The following is a 19,484-nucleotide window of genomic DNA, read 5'->3' on the forward strand; positions in this document are numbered from 1 at the left end:
CAGTGCTATTAAATTTAACATACATGTAACTGGCCAATTGCCAAGAAAATCCAACACGGTCACATTTGACTTCAAAAGAGGAAACTTCACAAAAATGAGGGGATTGGTAAAAAGAAAGGTGAAAAACAAAGTCCAGAGGGTCACATCACTCGAAAATGCTTGGAAGTTGTTTAAAAACACTTTATTAGAAGCTCAACTGGAGTGCATACCGCAGATCAGAAAAGGTACCGCCAGGGCCAAGAAGATGCCAGCATGGTTAACGAGCAAAGTCAAGGAAGCTCTTAGAGGCAAAAAGTCTTCCTTCAAAAAATGGAAGTCTTGTCCAAATGAAGAAAATAAAAAAGAACACAAACTCTGGCAAAAGAAATGCAAGAAGACAATAAGGGATGCTAAAAAAGAATTTGAGGAGCACATTGCTAAGAACATAAAAACCAACAACAAAAATTCTATAAATACATTCAAAGCAGGAGACCATCTAGGGAGACAATTGGACCCTTGGATGATAAGGGAGTCAAAGGTGTACTAAAGAACGATAAGGAGATTGCAGAGAAGCTAAATGAATTCTTTGCATCTGTCTTCACAGTGGAAGATATAGGGCAGATCCCTGAACCTGAACTAACATTTGCAGGAAGGGATTCTGAGGAACTGAGACAAATAGTGGTAACGAGAGAGAAAGTTCTAAGCTTAATGGACAATATAAAAACTGACAAATCACCGGGCCCGGATGGCATCCACCTGAGAGTTCTCAAAGAACTCAAATGTGAAATTGCTGATCTGCTAACTAAAATATGTAACTTGTCCCTTGGGTCCTCCTCCGTGCCTGAGGACTGGAAAGTGGCAAATGTAACGCCAATCTTCAAAAAGGGATCCAGAGGGGATCCCGGAAATTACAGGCCAGTTAGCTTAACTTCTGTCCCTGGAAAACTGGTAGAAAGTATGATTAAAGCTAGATTAACTAAGCACATAGAAGAACAAGCCTTCAGCATGGCTTCTGCAAGGGAAAGTCCTGTCTCAGTAACCTATTAGAATTCTTTGAGAGTGTCAACAAGCATATAGATAGAGGTGATCCAGTGGACATAGTGTACTTAGACTTTCAAAAAGCGTTTGACAAGGTACCTCACCAAAGGCTTCTGAGGAAGCTTAGCAGTCATGGAATAAGAGGAGAGGTCCTCTTGTGGATAAGGAATTGGTTAAGAAGCAGAAAGCAGAGAGTAGGAATAAACGGACAGTTCTCCCAATGGAGGGCTGTAGAAAGTGGAGTCCCTCAAGGATCGGTATTAGGACCTGTACTTTTCAACTTGTTCATTAATGACCTAGAATTAGGAGTGAGCAGTGAAGTGGCCAAGTTTGCTGATGACACTAAATTGTTCAGGGTTGTTAAAACAAAAAGGGATTGCGAAGAGCTCCAAAAAGACCTCTCCAAACTGAGTGAATGGGCAGAAAAATGGCAAATGCAATTCAATATAAACAAGTGTAAAATTATGCATATTGGAGCAAAAAATCTGAATTTCACATATACGCTCATGGGGTCTGAACTGGCGGTGACCGACCAGGAGAGAGACCTCGGGGTTGTAGTGGACAGCACGATGAAAATGTCGACCCAGTGTGCGGCAGCTGTGAAAAAGGCAAATTCCATGCTAGCGATAATTAGGAAAGGTATTGAAAATAAAACAGCCGATATCATAATGCCATTGTATAAATCTATGGTGCGGCCGCATTTGGAATACTGTGTACAGTTCTGGTCGCCTCATCTCAATAAGGATATGATAGAGTTGGAAAAGGTTCAGAAGAGGGCAACCAGAATGATCAAGGGGATGGAGCGACTCCCTTACGAGGAAAGGTTGCAGCATTTGGGGCTTTTTAGTTTAGAGAAAAGGCGGGTCAGAGGAGACATGATAGAAGTGTATAAAGTTATGCATGGCATTGAGAAAGTGGATAGAGAAAAGTTCTTCTCCCTCTCTCATAATACTAGAACTCGTGGACATTCAAAGAAGCTGAATGTTGGAAGATTCAGGACAGACAAAAGGAAGTACTTCTTTACTCAGTGCATAGTTAAACTATGGAATTTGCTCCCACAAGATGCAGTAATGGCCACCAGCTTGGACGGCTTTAAAAGAAGATTAGACAAATTCATGGAGGACAGGGCTATCAATGGCTACTAGCCATGATGGCTGTGCTGTGCCACCCTAGTCAGAGGCACCAGTTGCCGGAAGCCTCAGGAGGGGAGAGTGTTCTTGTACTCGGGTCCTGCTTGCGGGCTTCCCCCAGGCACCTGGTTGGCCACTGTGAGAACAGGATGCTGGACTAGATGGGCCACTGGCCTGATCCAGCAGGCTCTTCTTATGTTCTTATGTTCTTAAGGATGAAGACCTCAGCAACTCTGTTCCAGTTCATTTGTGCACAGCTTGGTAGGCCTCATTTGATGCTGGCATTCATATGGTGCAGTGATGTGAAAGGGGGGATGAATTACCCAAGCTTTCTGCCTCCTCTCAGTCTACCCAGATGATTTTGAGTTGTTGGGATTTTGGTTTGAGGGAAAGTTTTATATGGCTAGAGCCCCTCAGATGGGCTGCTCGATGTTGTGTGCTGCATTTGAGCAACAGAGCACCTTCCTCTAGTGGCTGCTGTGGCACCACAACCTCTAACAATATCACCCACTATTTTGATGATGTTTTGTTTGCAGACTCCAAGAAACTGGAGACATGTCATGCCCTTATGCTGGCTACTATGCTGGGGGTGCCACTAAATGTAAATGGACTGCCTTCAAGTCGATCCTGACTCATGGCGACCCTATGAATAGGGTTTTCATGGTAAGCGATATTCAGAGGTGGTTTACCATTGCCTCCCTCTGAGGCTGAGAGGCGGTGACTGCCCCAAGGTCACCCAGTGAGCTTCATGGTTGTGTGGGGATTTGAACCCTGGTCTCCCAGGTCGTAGTCCAACACCTTAACCGCTACACTAGCAAAAGAAAAAGCAGAGGCCCTTCCCCTTGTTTTGGGGCACTGAAATTGATACAAAGCAACACCTCTGTAGGTTCTGAGGGTACAAGCTACAGGGTTAGGCTAGAAGGAATAGAAAGACTGTGAAAGATCACACTGCACGGTTTCCATGAACTTCGTGAGCATCTTGTAAGATAGTTGCCACCAGGTCTGCTTTCCTGTGCCATGTCTTTGATGCTGTGCAAAGAGTTATCACCTCACTATCTTCATCTTACTCAGGGTATGAGGGAAAACATACAGGTATGGAAAGGGAGTCCTATTGGAAGAAGGAATTGGAGGATTAAAGCAGAGCTGCATTTTAAGATGTATTTTAAATATGAGCTGTTTTATGTTGTCTCTGTTGTAATGTGGGAGAGAGGTTTGCTGTCTTTTAGAGTGCTTCCAGACAGGGACTTAATATTACAAACTAATCATCCAGATATCACAACCAGTGATTGGCAACAGACTTTTCTCAACCTATTGGATTTTCTGCAAAAAGGGTGAATTGAGTTTAAATGGGAAAAGCCGTAAGAACTGGCATTTTTTATGCAGGTGACATCATGCAGACACTGTGAAAACCTGCATGCATAGGCACCAACAAGCCCATAATAAACACCCATTTGAAAGCACCCTTATTGTTTTATGCATCATTTTAGTTTTGGTGTAGTGTTTTGTTATTTAAGGATAACTGCATTTCGGTCTGCTTATGATCTTGGAAAGTGTAAATTGGGTCATTTGGGTTAAAAAGGACAAGACAGAATTTCACCCAGTTCCCTGATGACATGTGAGAAATTCAACTGGAAAAGAAAAAAAATGGGGAAATCTGCCAGGGTGTAATGTTGAAACAAATAAAGGCACAAAAGATGCCTCAGGATTGTGGCATTACAGACATCTTATCTGAGATTATGGAGATCACTCTGGCTCATACAGCTAAAATCCCCATATGGAACAGTCCTGAGACAAGAGATACATACAAGAAAAATATATGAGCTGATGGGTCTATAAATCAGTGCAATTCATGGGACTGCAGCAGTCCATGAATTGTTCTAACTGTTACAGCAGCACATCAATGGAAGCAATTACCTATGGAGGTGGTGGGCTCTCTAACACTGGAGACATTCAAGAAGCAGCTGGACAGCCACATCAGGTATGCTTTGACTTGGATTCCTGCACTAAGCAGGAAGTTGGACTCGATGGCCTTATAGGCCCCTCCAACTCTACAATGCTATTATTCTATTTGGTTTTAAAAGTGCTTTATGAATCACTACCACAATGCCATGTGGTCCTGTTAGCTTATATATTACTGCTTCAGTGCATCTGTTACTTGTCCAATGATTTCAATGTGTCTATCCTAGGACTAATACTGGATATCAGCCTTTATGTATAAATTAGAACAAAGGATTCCAACACATGGAGCATGGCTTCCAGCAACCAGCTGACTCCTGGACCTCCCACAGAAAATAGGCACTAAATGAAATAAGTACAAATTAAAGCAGGCTGAAGAAAAGGTCAAATGGCACATGGCCTATACAAATTTTTACAGCTACAATAAATTTTTAACTACACAGAGTATACGATATTTCATTATTGATTTCATTCTCTGACACAGATTCACATTTATTTTACTTATAGGTGATTCAGAACAAGTTGCACAGGAAACATTGCACAGAATTAGGGTAAACTGAAGTCACTTGTTCCAGAATATTCACTCCATATAGCTGATCCATATGTATGTAAAACTATGAAATGCCAGCACTGCTATAAAACAACAGCGATTGGGTGTTGCAAAAGGTGAAGGATGAATGAATAATATTGCTGTTATCCCATTTGGTTCCATTTTGCAGGCTTACCTTAAAGAAGCCATGTTTCCTGTTACGTTGTCCTAGCCACAGATTGCTTCCTGGAGTCAGATTTGTTTCTGGAGGGTCTATAACACGCTCATAAATCCTGTGGAATAAAGTGCTACCATTAGCCAAAAGAGGAATTTTCAGTCTGATTAGAACCTTAACGAATTTTAAGGTTAAAACTCAGTGATAAAATTTAAAAAATACATACATGGTACAATCTAAAGTAAATATAAACACATTTATCATATTTCTAAATTTGCTGAAAAATTAGAGAGAGAAGCAAGCCACAGTTTGTAAACTGACAGATTCAGACATTCAAGAAAAGATCATTTGGCTTTATGAACCATGGTTTGCATTGTTGTCTGTATACAAAGAATAAAACTATTAAAACACGGAATACTTTGCAAACTTCACTCATTTATTCATTTTTCTATCATTCCCTAACCAGAACTTATATATAGTTGAAAGTTCAAAAAATGTTGCCTTAGAACTATAATGTTAGTATTAAAGCATTAAAGAAAGCAACTAAATGCTTTTCGTATGAGGAAATCCATATCTTCCAAATGTATAGTAGCAAAATATTTTTAGCCATTAAACATATCAGCTCTTTTCACTTGTAACGTGTATGTTTCATGAGAAATGAATGGAAGGCACTGCAACTATATTTTTAAAATTAACTTGAGATGCAGGCTCCAAACAGAAATATGAGCCAATCAATACAACCCAGGACAACTTTATCATTTCATTTATACTAAAGGTACAATCCAACTCATGTTTACACAGGTCTGAGGGGAGCTGGATATGGTGGAGCCCCAGCTGAGCAAACAGGATCCCAGCTCTGCTGGGCTCCCTTGGCAGAAGCCTCTCAGTGGCGGAGCTGGGACCCTGCTGGCTCAGCCAGAGGTCCGCTGGGGAATCCCAGCTTGGCAGAAGGGGTGTCAGCATAAGCTGGTAGAAGGCCTGAAAAAGGTCATTCCAGGGGCTTGTCAGTGGAGGGGCTGGGGGGGGGCTTACACAACTTCCAACTCCTGTTTGGAGCACCCTGGTGGATCCCGATCTGGGCCACAATTTCACTGAGAAAAAGGTCAGTCTAAGAAAATAATTGTAATGAAAATCAATGGGTAGCACTTACTCGTTGGTAGGGGCATTCGTGAGAGCCAGCTTTTTCTTTTGCATTTGTGTTTGCAGCTTCCGCCTGAGTCAACTTTTAGTTGGCCCGGCAGCTCCCAAATGACAAATGGATGCCGCAGAGCTTCCTGCCAGCTCCTCCTCTGCCGGCATCCCTTCTACTAGCTTCCCATGAGTTGGATTGCTCTGCTAGTCTAGCTCTCCAATGTGTTCAAGCTTGGACTTACAAAATATAATCACTGGTTTTGTGTTATAGCTTGACATTTGTTTGGAAACACATACATTTTAAGAGACCCAAATTACCTATTATTTTTAAGAAAACTTAAACAGAAAGTCGCCACTTAACTGTGACAAGTAAAATATATCCAGGTTTACAGCAATATAGTCTTCTAAACTGTTTTTGACCAAAAAGGGAAGCAGAAATAGTAGTGTAGGAGGAACAGATTTTTGAAAGAGAAATAGATTTTTTAAAAAACAATTCATTTAAACCTTTGACTTAGGAACATTCAATGAGCTCAAAAGAGTTATTCATATAATTATGGGGAGTAACTGCTTACCTGCATTGTAATTACAATCACCTCTAATTCCTCAGAGTACTGAGACAAAAAAATACATTCAAAGATGGAATCATTAATATTGCAGTGAGGTTTTTTTTTCTTGCTAGATAATACCCTTTCATATTTCCCCTTGAACTAATTTACGTCTTTGAACAATAAAACAAGTTGCCATTCTGCAAGCCTATATTTTGGAGTACACTACAACTATGGAAGTATTTATTATTTCTGTCAATAATTTTAAAGTCTAAACACTGCCATTCTTCAGCAACAAATGCACAACTAAACTTCTACTCAAATACAATACTGCTTTAAGAAACTGAAGCTGTAACCTTATATGCAATTACCTGGCAGTAAGTCCAAGCTAAATGGGGCTTATTTCTGACACGTATAGGATCACACCTTGACTAAGGCCTTTGGCATATTTACTGAGAAAGAAAATCACTGAATAACACACACATTAGATTTTTTTCTTTAGCTACATGATATCGGTACTCTCTAGAAAGTACATAGTATTTTCAATATTCCATGAGGAACTCCATCTTCTCTTAACAACTAAACCCCCAAAACTTAAAGCAAAGGAACACACTGCTATCCACAAGACTACATACAAGGGAGTATTGGATTTTTATTTATTTGGTTGCATAAGGCTTTAAGGGGACTGCACAATATCGGTCTTCAATGACACAAAAAGAATGAATTTTTCAATGTAAAGGCACACAAATCGACATGTATTATGCTGCAACTCAATAGTACAATATAAGGAAGATAAATGAGACACAGACCCATATGGTTTATCTCAGGCTTTGGGGGGGATTTAACAAAGGATTTGCCCTTTATAGAAGAAGGGTGTAACAGTCCCTCCATTCTGGCATCCTTTCAGAAAATTGTTTGTACAAATTCACACCCAGGAGCAGTCAAGATTGGCTGCATGCACAAAATACCGTATTTGTGTAAACCAGCTCAAAAATGTTTATTACATAAAAAGAAGCCAACTTAACTTACAAGTGAAAGACAGAACACTGAATACATAACATACATGGCTGGATGAGGCCTCAGCTCCTATACCTGAGGCTATGTGTCCAACCGGTTTCCGATATGCACAGCAGCCGAGGATTGGGAGGCGGGGAGGGGGGGTGGCAGTTATCTACCGGGAATCTTTGTGTTTCGCCAGACCCCCTCTCCACGAGACCAAGTTTGTTGATTGCATGTACTGGAGGTTGGGCCCAAAGGGCAGTTTAGGGATTCTGCTTGTGTACCGCCCACCCCGCTGCACAGCAGAATCCCTGACTGAGGTGCTTGAGGTAGTCTCGGCTGTGCGATTGCTCTCCCCCAATCTTGTCGTGATGGGGGATTTCAACGTACATGCCGAGGCTGTCCTCACAGGAGCCCCTCGGGATTTCATGGAAACCATGACTTCCTGGGATCTGCACCTTAGTAATATAGGGCCTACCCATGTAGCCGGTCATGCTCTCGACCTTGTGTTTGTCTCAGGAGGGGAGGATAGTGCTCTGAAAATGGGGGTGAATTCTTCTAACTCCGTGTCATGGTCAGATCACTATCTGGTGAATATAGATTTCTCGATGCCGCACTCCCTCCGCAGGGGACAAGGACCTATTAGAATGGTCTGCCCCAGACGCCTGATGGAGCCCAAAGGATTCCTGAATGCGCTGGGGGATATGGAGCTGACTGAAGGTCGCCCGGTCGAATCCCTGGTGATGGAGTGGAATAAGGAGATCGCCAGGGCGGTGGACCGGGTGGCTCCGAAACGTCCTCTCCCCCTGAACAGAACTCAGACAGCACCTTGGTATACACCACGGCTGCGGGGTCTGAGACAGGAGGTGAGACGACTTGAGCGCCGGTGGCGGAAATCTTGCACTGAAGACGATCGGACATGGGTTAGAGCAGCAATAGCTGCCTACCAGGTGGCAACAAAGGCAGCAAAGAAAAATTTCTTTGCTGCTTCTATTGCGTCAGCAGAGTGTTGTCGCAGGAGATTGTTCCAAGTGGTCCGAAGCCTGGTCGGTCCAGTTGCTCAGGAACCCATGGAACATTCTAAAATCTCCTGTGATACTTTTGCTAAACACTTTGCCGATAAAATCGAACGTCTGAAGAGCACGCTTCCGCTCGCCGTGGAAACAGGAAGTGGGCCAGAGTCGGCCAGTTGCATTCCGGTCTGTTGGGATCGGTTTCAGCCTCTTCTCTCTGAGGAAGTGGACAAGGTGCTCTGTACTGTGAAGCCGACCACCTGTCTGGTTGATCCTTGCCCATCATGGCTCATCATGAGCTGTAAAGAGAGACTGGGCGAAGGGATCAAGGCGGTGGTGAATGCATCCTTGCAAGAGGGTGCAATGCCATCAGCCCTCAAGGAAGCGGTAATAAAGCCCATCTTTAAAAACCCGTCCTTGGATCCCCAAGAGTTAAACAACTTTCGCCCAGTCTCTAATTTACCATTCTTGGGCAAGGTGATTGAGAGGGTGGTGGCTGCGCAATTACAGACACACTTGGAGGAAACGGATTATTTAGATCCATACCAATCAGGTTTTAGGACTGGTCATGGTACGGAAACAGCCTTGGTCGCTCTGGTAGATGATATGCGGAGGGCATTGGATAGGGGTGAATACACCTTCCTTGTCCTCCTGGACCTCTCAGCTGCTTTCAATACCGTTGACCACGGTATCCTTTTAAACCGCCTAGAGGGATTAGGAATAGGAGGCACTGTCTTGCAGTGGTTCCGTTCCTATCTCTCGGATAGGCAGCAACGGGTGGCATTGGGAGATGAGGTTTCAGACCCTTGGCCTCTTCATTGTGGAGTACCACAGGATTCTATCCTCTCTCCCATGCTATTCAACATCTATGTGAAACCGCTGGGAGCAATCATCAGGAGTTTTGGGTTGCAGTGCCATCAGTACACAGATGACACTCAGCTCTATCTCTCCTTTAAGTCCTCACCGGAGTTGGCTGTGAATACCATGTCCAAGTGCCTAGAATCCGTAAGTGGATGGATGGGAGAGAATAGGCTGAAGCTGAACCCCGACAAGACTGAGGTATTACTTGTGGGAGATAAAAGGAAGTTAGGAATTACTGACCTGATGCTTGATGGGGTAAGTTTACCCCTGAAGGACCAGGTCCGCAGTCTTGGGGTCATACTTGACTCCCAACTGTCCAGGGAGGCTCAGATTACAGCAGTGAGCCGGGCAGCTTGGTATCAATTACATCTGATACGGAGACTGTGTCCCTATCTTCCTGTTCACCTGCTCCCTCAGGTGATACATGCCCTGGTCTCCTCTCGCTTAGACTACTGCAATGCGCTCTACGTGGGGTTACCCTTGAAAACGGTCCGGAAATTACAGCTGGTACAGAACGCGGCGGCACGCTTGATTACACATAGCCGTCGCTGGGATCATATCACCCCAGTGTTATTAGATCTTCACAGGCTACCAGTTGTCTACGGGGCCCAATTCAAGGTGTTGGTGTTGACCTTTAAAACCCTATACGGTTTCAGCCCAGTATATCTGAAGGAACGCCTCCAGAATCACCGATTGTGCCGCCTGACGAGATCAGCCTCGCAAGACCTTCTCTCGGTCCCACCGGTGAGAACAGCTAGGCTGGTACAGACCAGAGAGAGGGCATTCTCTGTTGTGGCCCCCACCCTCTGGAACTCTCTCCCTTTCGATCTCAGACATGCTCCCTCCCTGTCCAGCTATCGCTGACCCTTGAAGACCTGGCTGTTCAGGCAGGCCTACAAGATTGGGACAGATTAACTTATGTTACAATTGATTTAATGAATGGTTTTTTAGCTTAAAATTTGATTATGTTGATCTATATGTATTGTTTTTATTCTTGTTGTTCGTCACCTAGAGTGGCCCTAACCCGGACAGATAGGCAGCTGAAAAATAAAATTTATTATTATTATTATTATTATTACTTGCTAACTTGCAAGGACTAAAGACAAGCTTTAAACTGTATTCAAGGGACAGCTGCTGAAGTTAAGAACACAATGTAATTCTGTCACATGCTGGATAGGGAACATTTAATCTAGCTTACTTGCTTCTGGCAATAAGGGTTTAAGTGCCCTAAGGCCAGGCCAGTGATCAGAAGGCCATTGTAGGAAGAAGGGAGATGTCAGATGGGATCATTTAGGAGTAAAGATTGATGCCCTGAGGCTGCATTTCTAAACACATTTACTATGGGTCTAAGCCCCATAGAACTCAACAGGACTTACTTCTGAGTAGATATGGTTAGAATTGTGCTCTTGGCAAGGGGTCTTCTGCAATGATATTGATAACAAAGCAGGGTTGGCCTGGAATGCCCTGCCTGCCTTTTAACATGGCTGCCCCAAACGTCTTTACAAACTTGACCCTTCACTGCAGATAGAGATCTAAGAAATGAGTAAGAGTTTAAGAAGATTCTCAACCTTTTCCTGCCTACCCAGTGGGCTGCTATAAACTCACTTTGACAGCCAACCCAATTCTAGTGAGTAATAACTGACAAACAGAAGACACACATGGTTTGGTCTACCTTCACAGGCAGTAGCTTGAGAACAATTGAAGCCACACTTCCCAGTATGTAAATTCTCTTTTACCTCTATTGGGTGTCATGAAATCGCAACATTGGTTCAAACTGGTTTAGAATGAACTGTGTAAAATGGCTCAGATGCAGAGAATTGTGGGGATTTCATCTGGGAGGAGATGGGCCTCTGTGGAAAACTTTTAGGTTTCATTTCTCAGCTGCAACTAATTAGGAGGCCTGAATAGCAGCACATGGTTATCTGTTATCTGGTGAGAGCCTGGTACTCAAGGCCATGTGGGCCTGAGAAGGTTTGAGATCAGGAAGGGACAGGACCTGCTAAGGCACGAAAAGGGAAGAAGCTTCGGGAATATTACTTCATCAGAAAGCCCTCTGATTGGCTTATCCATTATGAACTGTTGCTGAGGGTTTTTCCTTAAGTATAGGGTGGAAGACCCGCAGCTTTTGTTCCCCTGGTTGTTTCCCTGGATGCCATGTGGGGTTCCACTGCCTTTCACTATCCTGATGATATCTCTCTAGGGAGAGATGAGATTTGCAACAATTACTTCATCAGTAAGTAGAATAGGCTAGTTAGTTTGTTATTTTTCTGTTGTGTCTGAACTCTCTTATGTTGTACCTGAACCCCTGGCTGGGTGTGGTTTTGAGGAATTGTTTTGCTGCTGTTAATTTTGCACTTATATTTTATTAATAAAGCTACTTCTTATTACCCTTGTGTGTTCATTGAGTGAGACCAATTTGGTTCTGAATCCAGCGCCTTGACCACTGACCACAAACTACCAAGAGTGTGTTTTGGCTTTCCCAGAGGCGTCTGGACAAGGAGTGCCTGTTTGGCTCTTGTCTTTAGGAATCCTTGGTTTACCTATATCTGGGCTCTGGGTTTCACCTAACTCAGAGTGGAACCAGTTGAAGAGGTGGTGGCAGCCTATCTTCTACCTTGCAGGGTTGGTGTTGGTTTGCACAGCCTTGGCAAGGGGGATATTGGGTTCCAGATCAATTACCCAGGGTGGGGAATTGGGTCTGAAGCATGTACCTAGCACCTGCAGGGTGGCAAGGGTTCATGGCATTAGGCAATAAACAAACTATCATGCAACCAACAAGGTGGGTTTAAGGGGGTTCAGCTGAGCGCATGGAACCATTGTTGTTGCTTCTATGGATGTAAGGAAGTAAGGTCAGAGGTAAATGAAATGCAAATAGAAAAACAAAAACAAGAGACATTAATGATTTCCTGAATGGAATACCATACCAACCACAACTAGATTCCTATGAGTAAGGCAGAAAACTCAGCATCCCACAACCAGTCAGAGTTACGAACCAAAACTAAAAAAATCCTGGCAGCCAGTTAGCTAATGTCACAGAAATTCCCATGCAGCACAACCTAAACACACTTACTAAGTCCCATAGAATTCAACAGGATTTATGTCTGAGTAGATATGATTTGGATTCCGCTGTTAGTAAAGCTTGACTAGGGATCCTTTGCAAAGATATCCATATCCAAGAAGGGTTGGCAACCCCCTGCCTGTAATGCCCTGTCTGTACCTTTTAACATGGCTGCTCCACACTTCTTTAGAGATTTGAGCCTTCACTTCAGAAAGAGATCTGAGAAATGAGTAACAGTAATAAGATTCTTTACCCTTTTCTGTCTACCTTGTGGGCTGCTATAAACTCACTTTGACAGCCAATCCAATTCCAGTGAGTAATAATTGACAGAGAGAAAACACAGAGTTTGATCTACCTTCACAGACAGCAGCTTGGGAACAACAACAATTGCAGCCACACTTCCCAGTATGTGAATTCTCTTTTATCACTATTGGGCAAGAACCACAAACCGTCATGTAAACAACAAGATGCATCATCAGTGGGTTTAAGGGGGCTGAGCTGACCATATGGAACCACAGTTGTTGCTTCTATGGATATAAATGAGTGATGTCAGAGGTAAATGAAATGCAAATAGAAAAAAGAAAAGACAAGACAGTGATGGTTTCCAAAATGCAATACCATACCAACCACATCAAGAATCCTATGAAAGAAAACTAAGCATCCTGCAACTACTCAGAGTTTGTTATGTGCCTTCAAGTCAATTATGACTTATGGCAACACTATGAATCAGTGACCTCATGAACCACCCTGTTCAGATCTTGTAAGTTCAGGTCTGCGGCTTTCTTAATAAAATCAATCCATCTCTTGTTTGGCCTTCCTCTTTTTCTACTCCCTTCTGTTTTTCCCAGCATTATGGTCTTTGCGAGTGAATCATGTCTTCTCATGATGTGTCCAAAGTATGATAGCCTCAGTTTCATCATTTTAGCTTCTAGTGATAGTTCTGGTTTAATTTGTTCTAACACTCCTCCACTTTCACATCTATTCATAGAGATTAGGAACAGCATCCTCTGAATGATCCTGACTTTAGTGTTTAGTGATACATCTTTACATTTGAAGACCTTTTCTAGTTTCGAAAGTACCCCTGCTCTACTGATAAGATCTGTATTTAATAGCTTGTCAGGCAGCCAATCAAGATAAGCCATCCTGTTCTCGCAGATCAAAGGCTTGCCCAGTTTGGGACTTCCTGTACATATTCCCTAGATAGGGATTCCTGCCTAGCACTGTCCAGGAAGCCCTCCTCCCCCTATCACTGTATTACTTGCAGCCTCCAGCTCATCCCTATTTCTTGTTATGTGCCTTCAAGTCAATTATGACTTATGGTAATCATGTCTTCTCATTATGTGTCCAAAACATGATAACCTCGGTTTCATCATTTTAGCTGATAGTGATAGTTCTGGTTTAATTTGTTCTAACACCCAATTATTTGTCTTTTTCGCAGTCCATGGTATCTTCAAAGCTCTCCTCCAACACCACATTTCAAATGAGTTTATTTTTCTCTTACCCACTTTTGTCACTGTCCAACTTTCACATCTATACATAGAGATCAGGAATACCATGGTCTGAATGATCCTGCCTTTAGTGTTCAGTGATACATCTTTGCATTTGAGGAACTTTTCTAGTTCTCTCATAACTGCATTCCCCAGTCCTAGCCTCCTTCTGATTTCTTGACTATTGTCTCCATTTGGGTTAATGACTGTGCCAAGGTATTGATAATCCTTGACAAGTTCAATGTTCTCATTGTCAGCGTTAAAGTTACATAAGTCTTTTGTTGTCATTACTTTAGTCTTCTTGATGTTCAGCTGTAGTCCTGCTTTCCTCTAACTTTCATCAGCATTTGTTTCAAATCATTACTGGTTTCTGCTAGTAGTATGGTATCGTCTGCATAACTTAAATTATTGATATTTCTCCCTCCAATTTTCACATTTCCTGCATCTTGGTCCAATCCGGCTTCCCATATGATATGTTCTGTGTATAGATTAAACAAATAGGGTGATAAAATACATCCCTGTCTCATACCCTTTCCAATTGGAAACCAATCGGTTTCTCAATATTCTGTCCCTATAGTAGCCTCTTGTCCAGAGTATAGGTTGCGCATCAGGACAATCAGATGCTGTGGCACCCCCATTTCTTTTAAAGCATTCCATAGTTTTTTGTGATCAACACAATCAAAAGCTTTGCTGTAATCTATAAAGCACAGGGTGATTTCCTTCTGAAATTCCTTGGTCTGTTCCATTATCCAACGTATGTTTGTGATATGATCTCTGGAGCTTCTTCCCTTTCTAAATCCAGCTTGGATATCTGGCATTTCTCCCTCCATATGTGGTAAACTCCTTTGTTGTAGAATCTTGAGCATTACTTGCATGGGATATTAAGGCAATAGTTTGATAATTATTGCATTCCCTGGGATCCCCTTTCTTTGGAATTGGGATGTATATGGAACCATTGTTTAGTTTTCCATATTTGTTGACAAATGTTTGTCAAAATTTGGACAGATTCAGTCTCAGTAGCTTGTAGCAACTCCATTGGTATGCCATCTGTTCCTGGTGATTTGTCTCTTCCAAGTTTTTTAAGAGCAGCTTTCACCTACAATTCTAAAATTACTGCTTCTTCATTATACGGTTCCTCCGTGAATGAATCTGTCATCTTTGCATCTCTTCTATAGAGTTCTTCAGTGTATTGCTTCCATCTTCCTCTTTCATCTTGATCAGTCAGTGTGTTCCCCTGTTGATTATTCAACATCCCTACTTGTTTAAATTTCCCTTTCATATCTCTAATCTTTTGGAATACGGCTCTTGTTCTACCCTTTTTGTTGTCCTCTTCTAATAATTCTCTTTGTCACTACATACTAGTTGCTGTATTTTTGCATTTAGGTTTCTAACCGTGTTTCTGTCTCCTTTTGCTTTCCTTCTCTCTTTAGCCATTTTAATAGTTTCTTCAGTCATCCAATGAGGTTTTTCTCTGTTTTTAACTAGAGGTATTGTCTTTTTGCAATCTTCCCTGATAATCTCTCTGACTACAATCCATAGTTCTTCTGGTTCTCTGTTTAATGCCTCAAATCTGTTCCTTACTTGATCTTTATATTCTTCTGGGATGTAATTTAAATTGTATTTTGGCATTATAGTCAGGGTTACTAACCAAAACCAAGAAAAACCTGGCAGCCAGTCAGCCAAGGCCATAGGAATCCCCCTGTAGCACAACCTGACCCGGAGGCTGCGACATGATTGCTGACATCAGTGAGACCCTATCAGCACATAATACCTCTGCTCTGAAATCTGCACTGATTATCAACCAATGCAGTTGCTTTAAAACAAGAATTATATGAGATCTAAAGTGGATCCCAGCCAGTAATATGGCTGCTGCATTTTGGACCAGTTAAAGTTTCCAAGTTATCTTCAAGGACAGCCTCACATAAACTGCATTCTGTTCAAAAGCGGCCAAAACTGGTGAACCAGCCGGAGCTGGAAATAGGCATTCCTAGTCACAGAGGCCCCCTGTGTCTCTGGTGACAATGTTGGATCCAGGGGTACCCCCAAGCTGCAGTTCTGCTGCTTCCAGGGGATTGCAACCCCATCCAGAACAGGCCTTATCTCCTCCTCCTGGATATGAGAACTCTGGACACATAACACCTCTGCCTTTTCAGGATTCAGTCTCAACTTATTGGTCCACATTCAGCCCATCACCACATCCAGTATCTCAATTGCCTCTCCTGATTCAGATCGAACAGAGAGATAGAGCTGGGTGTCATCTGCATATTGATGACACCCCACTCTAAAACTCCTGATGACAGCTTCCAGCAGCTTCATATAGATGTTTAATAGCATGGAGGACAAGATGGAACCCTGGGGAACACCACAGGGTGGCTTCCATGGTGCCGTAGTTTATATCAGGTAGTATTTGTCTTGCCACTGTAACCTGGTAGATGACCTACACAGAGAACTGGTCAGGGGGAGTGTGTCCCTGTTGGTTCTGTTGGACTTCTCAGCGGCTTTCGATACCATCGACCATGGTATCCTTCTGGGTCGCCTTACTGGGATGGGACTTGGGGGCATTGTTTTACAATGGCTCCGTTCCTTCCTAGAGGGTCGAACCCAGAAGGTGGTGCTGGGGGATTCCTGTCCGACTACTTGGCCGTTGGCCCGTGGGGTCCCTCAGGGTTCAGTTTTGTCCCCCATGCTATTTAATATCTACATGAAACCGCTGGTAGAGGTTGTCTGGAGGTTTGGGGTTCGGTGCCATCAGTATGCAGATGACACCCAACTCTACTTCTCCTTTCCACCTAATTCCAATGAAACTGTCTCGGTTCTGATAGCAGTGGTGGACTGGATGAGGGTGAAGATGCTGAAGCTTAATCCAGACAAGACAGAGGTGCTCCTAGTCAGTCGAAACGCAGATCAGGGAATAGGGGTTCAGCCTGTGCTGGATGGGGTTACACTCCCCCTGAAGACACAGGTTTGCATTTTGGGTGTGCTCCTGGACTCAGCCTTAAACCTGGAGGCCCAGGTTTCTGCGGTGGCCAGGAATGCTTTTGCACAGTTAAGACTAGTGTGCCAACTGCACCCGTTCCTGGAGTCGTCTGATCTGGCTATGGTGACACATGCCTTAGTTACATCTCGTTTAGATTACTGTAACGCGCTCTATGTGGGGCTGCCTTTGAAGACTGTTCAGAAACTTCAGTTGGTGCAATGAGCTGCAGCCAGAATGTTAACTGGGGCTGGTTACAGGGACCATACAACTCCCCTGCTGCAACAGCTCCACTGGCTGCCAGTCTATTTCCGGACACAATTCAAAGTGCTGGTTATGACCTATAAAGCCCTATACGGCTTAGGTCCAGGCTATTTGTCAGACCATATCTCTCTATATAAACCTGCCTGGGCCCTGAGATCTTCAGGAGAGACCCTTCTCACGATCCCAACACCTTCACAAGTGCGACTGGTAGCGACACGAGATAGGGCCTTTTTGGTGGCTGCCCCTAGGCTCTGGAACTCCCTACCTAGGGAGGCAAGAATGGCCTCCTCTGTGCAGTCCTTCCGCCAACAGCTAAAGACTTTTTTCTTCCAGCAGGCCTTTGGAACTGAAGGTTTTAAGGGTAGTGACTGAAGAGGATGCTGTATGTTATTGTTTTACTTGTATGCTCCTAAACTGGGTTGCAGTATTTTAAGTGTATATCTAATTGGTTTTAACATCTTAATAGTTTAATCCTGTTTTAATGCTGATTTTATATGTTTTATATTTTTATAGGTTCTTAATGATATGTACTTACTTTTATCTGGAAGCCGCCTTGAGTTCCAGTTTGGAAAAAGGGTGGGGTATAAATAATAATAATAATAATAATAATAATAATAACTAGCAGCCATAATTTAATATTTATTTGCTTGGGACATTACACAAATTTCTCTGGGTGGATTACAACAAAAAGGTGATAAACTAAGGTGGTACACCAATACAGTCCTGAAGGCTTAAGTAAGGTTTTACTAAGCTCTGCTAGTCAAGATCCTGCTTAATTGGAGATGTTAAGGCTCAATCAGAGAGCTATGCCTTTGAACTGCCCAATTTAAGATAGTGTGAAAACCAGGACATTCTTGCTTCTGCTAATTTGCTTTGCCCCTTGGGTAAGCCAATCAATCTAAAGTAGGAGGGAGGAGAATTCCTTCAGCCGTGTGACTTGGCCTGTGACTTGTTTCCACCCATAAACCACTGTTGGCTATTTTATTCCTGCTGCTAAAGGGGGACACATCATGCACCTGCCTCACAATTGTATTGCTCTATTCATTCAGCATCTGAGGTCCTGCTCTGTGATCCTGCTGGGAGAAAATCAGGTTGTGGCCATTAGAGATAGAGCCTTTCAACAACTGTAGGACTGACACTTTGGAATGCTCTCTCCAAAGATGTACACTTAGCTCCATTGCTCACTGCTGGCTCAGGGCATTTTGTTGTCTGAAGAAGAACCCAAATTATGCTTCCCCTCACCATGGTCAATGTTTTTAAAAGTTTGCTAGTAATTCAGACACCAATTTTTGCCTTCAAGTATCCTCCTTTTCATGGTGCCACCTGAAGCCAGTCATTTCATCTTGCTTGGGTGACCTCTGCCACTGCTATTGACTTTCTGCCAAAATATGTAGTTATTCCAGGAGGATTTTGGTAGTAGATAGCTGCTGATTTTGATAATCTTTTGATTGCTCTGTTATGGGTTGGTTGGTTGCTTTTTGGTTTGGTTACGTTTGCCTTGGAGTTGTGTCTATTGCTGCTGCTTCATCATGGTTATTGTTATCATGTTTTTGGAATTGCATTCAATTATATGAATTGTTAACATCTGGGTTTCTCAAGATAATAAAAAGAAACATCATTTAAAAACTAAATAAAAATACTTTAAATCTTCTTATTTCAGACTGTCAGTGTCCCTATATTGGGACCAGTGTTAGCTTGTTGCTTCTTTCAACCACTTGCTTTATCTTCATTCCAAATAAAAATGTGTTAATACTAACATGATTGGTTTTTTTAAAAGATGTTTACAGACTGTGTTTGGTCTTTTTTTAAAAAAAATCACTTCAATTTTGTTTTAGTTGAATTATTCATATGGCTTTCTATCTCTGAAAAAGAATCATCTAGTTGGTAAAAAAAAAACCTTTTTCTACACATGCACCATCCTTGCCATACTGCATGAGCTCCCAATCACCTAACAAGAAGAAAGCCATTTAGATAAACATTTCAGATCTTGAAGGAAGTGTTTTCTTATTGAATTTGGAGAGCACAACAGTATCTGACAACTATTTAATCAAGAAGTTATTGTTTGGCTCAGAGGGAAAAAGAAAGTGATGAAAAATAACAGCAGGGCTAAATTTTTAAAAGGTGAAAAGAATGTTCATATTAAAAGTTTTTTTTAAAAAAGAAATCTCAAACATAATGACATTTGCCATAGCAGCATATTTTTAGTAAAATAGTATGCACAGTTGGTTTCACACACACACAAACTATGCTTGCTTTTCAGCATAACCTACTTTTTAAAAAAACAACAACAAAGTATAAAGATCCTCAGATCAGTAATTTATCAGAGTTCAATCAGTGCTAAACTA

General features: G+C 42.5%; 1 protein-coding gene across 8 annotated transcripts in view; it reads right to left on the reverse strand.

Moving 5' to 3' along the window:
* The window catches only part of NELL1 (neural EGFL like 1), an 859,864-nt gene that overhangs the window by 622,578 nt on the left and 217,802 nt on the right, over positions 1–19,484 (reverse strand). For all 8 annotated transcript variants that reach the window (XM_061610630.1, XM_061610631.1, XM_061610636.1 and 5 more), the window contains one exon: positions 4,829–4,925. In XM_061610630.1, coding sequence (XP_061466614.1) covers positions 4,829–4,925 — 97 coding nt within the window. The remainder of the gene's footprint in view (positions 1–4,828; positions 4,926–19,484) is intronic.

Source organism: Rhineura floridana, chromosome 2 (genome assembly GCF_030035675.1).
Source record: "Rhineura floridana isolate rRhiFlo1 chromosome 2, rRhiFlo1.hap2, whole genome shotgun sequence".
NCBI lineage: Eukaryota > Metazoa > Chordata > Lepidosauria > Squamata > Rhineuridae > Rhineura > Rhineura floridana.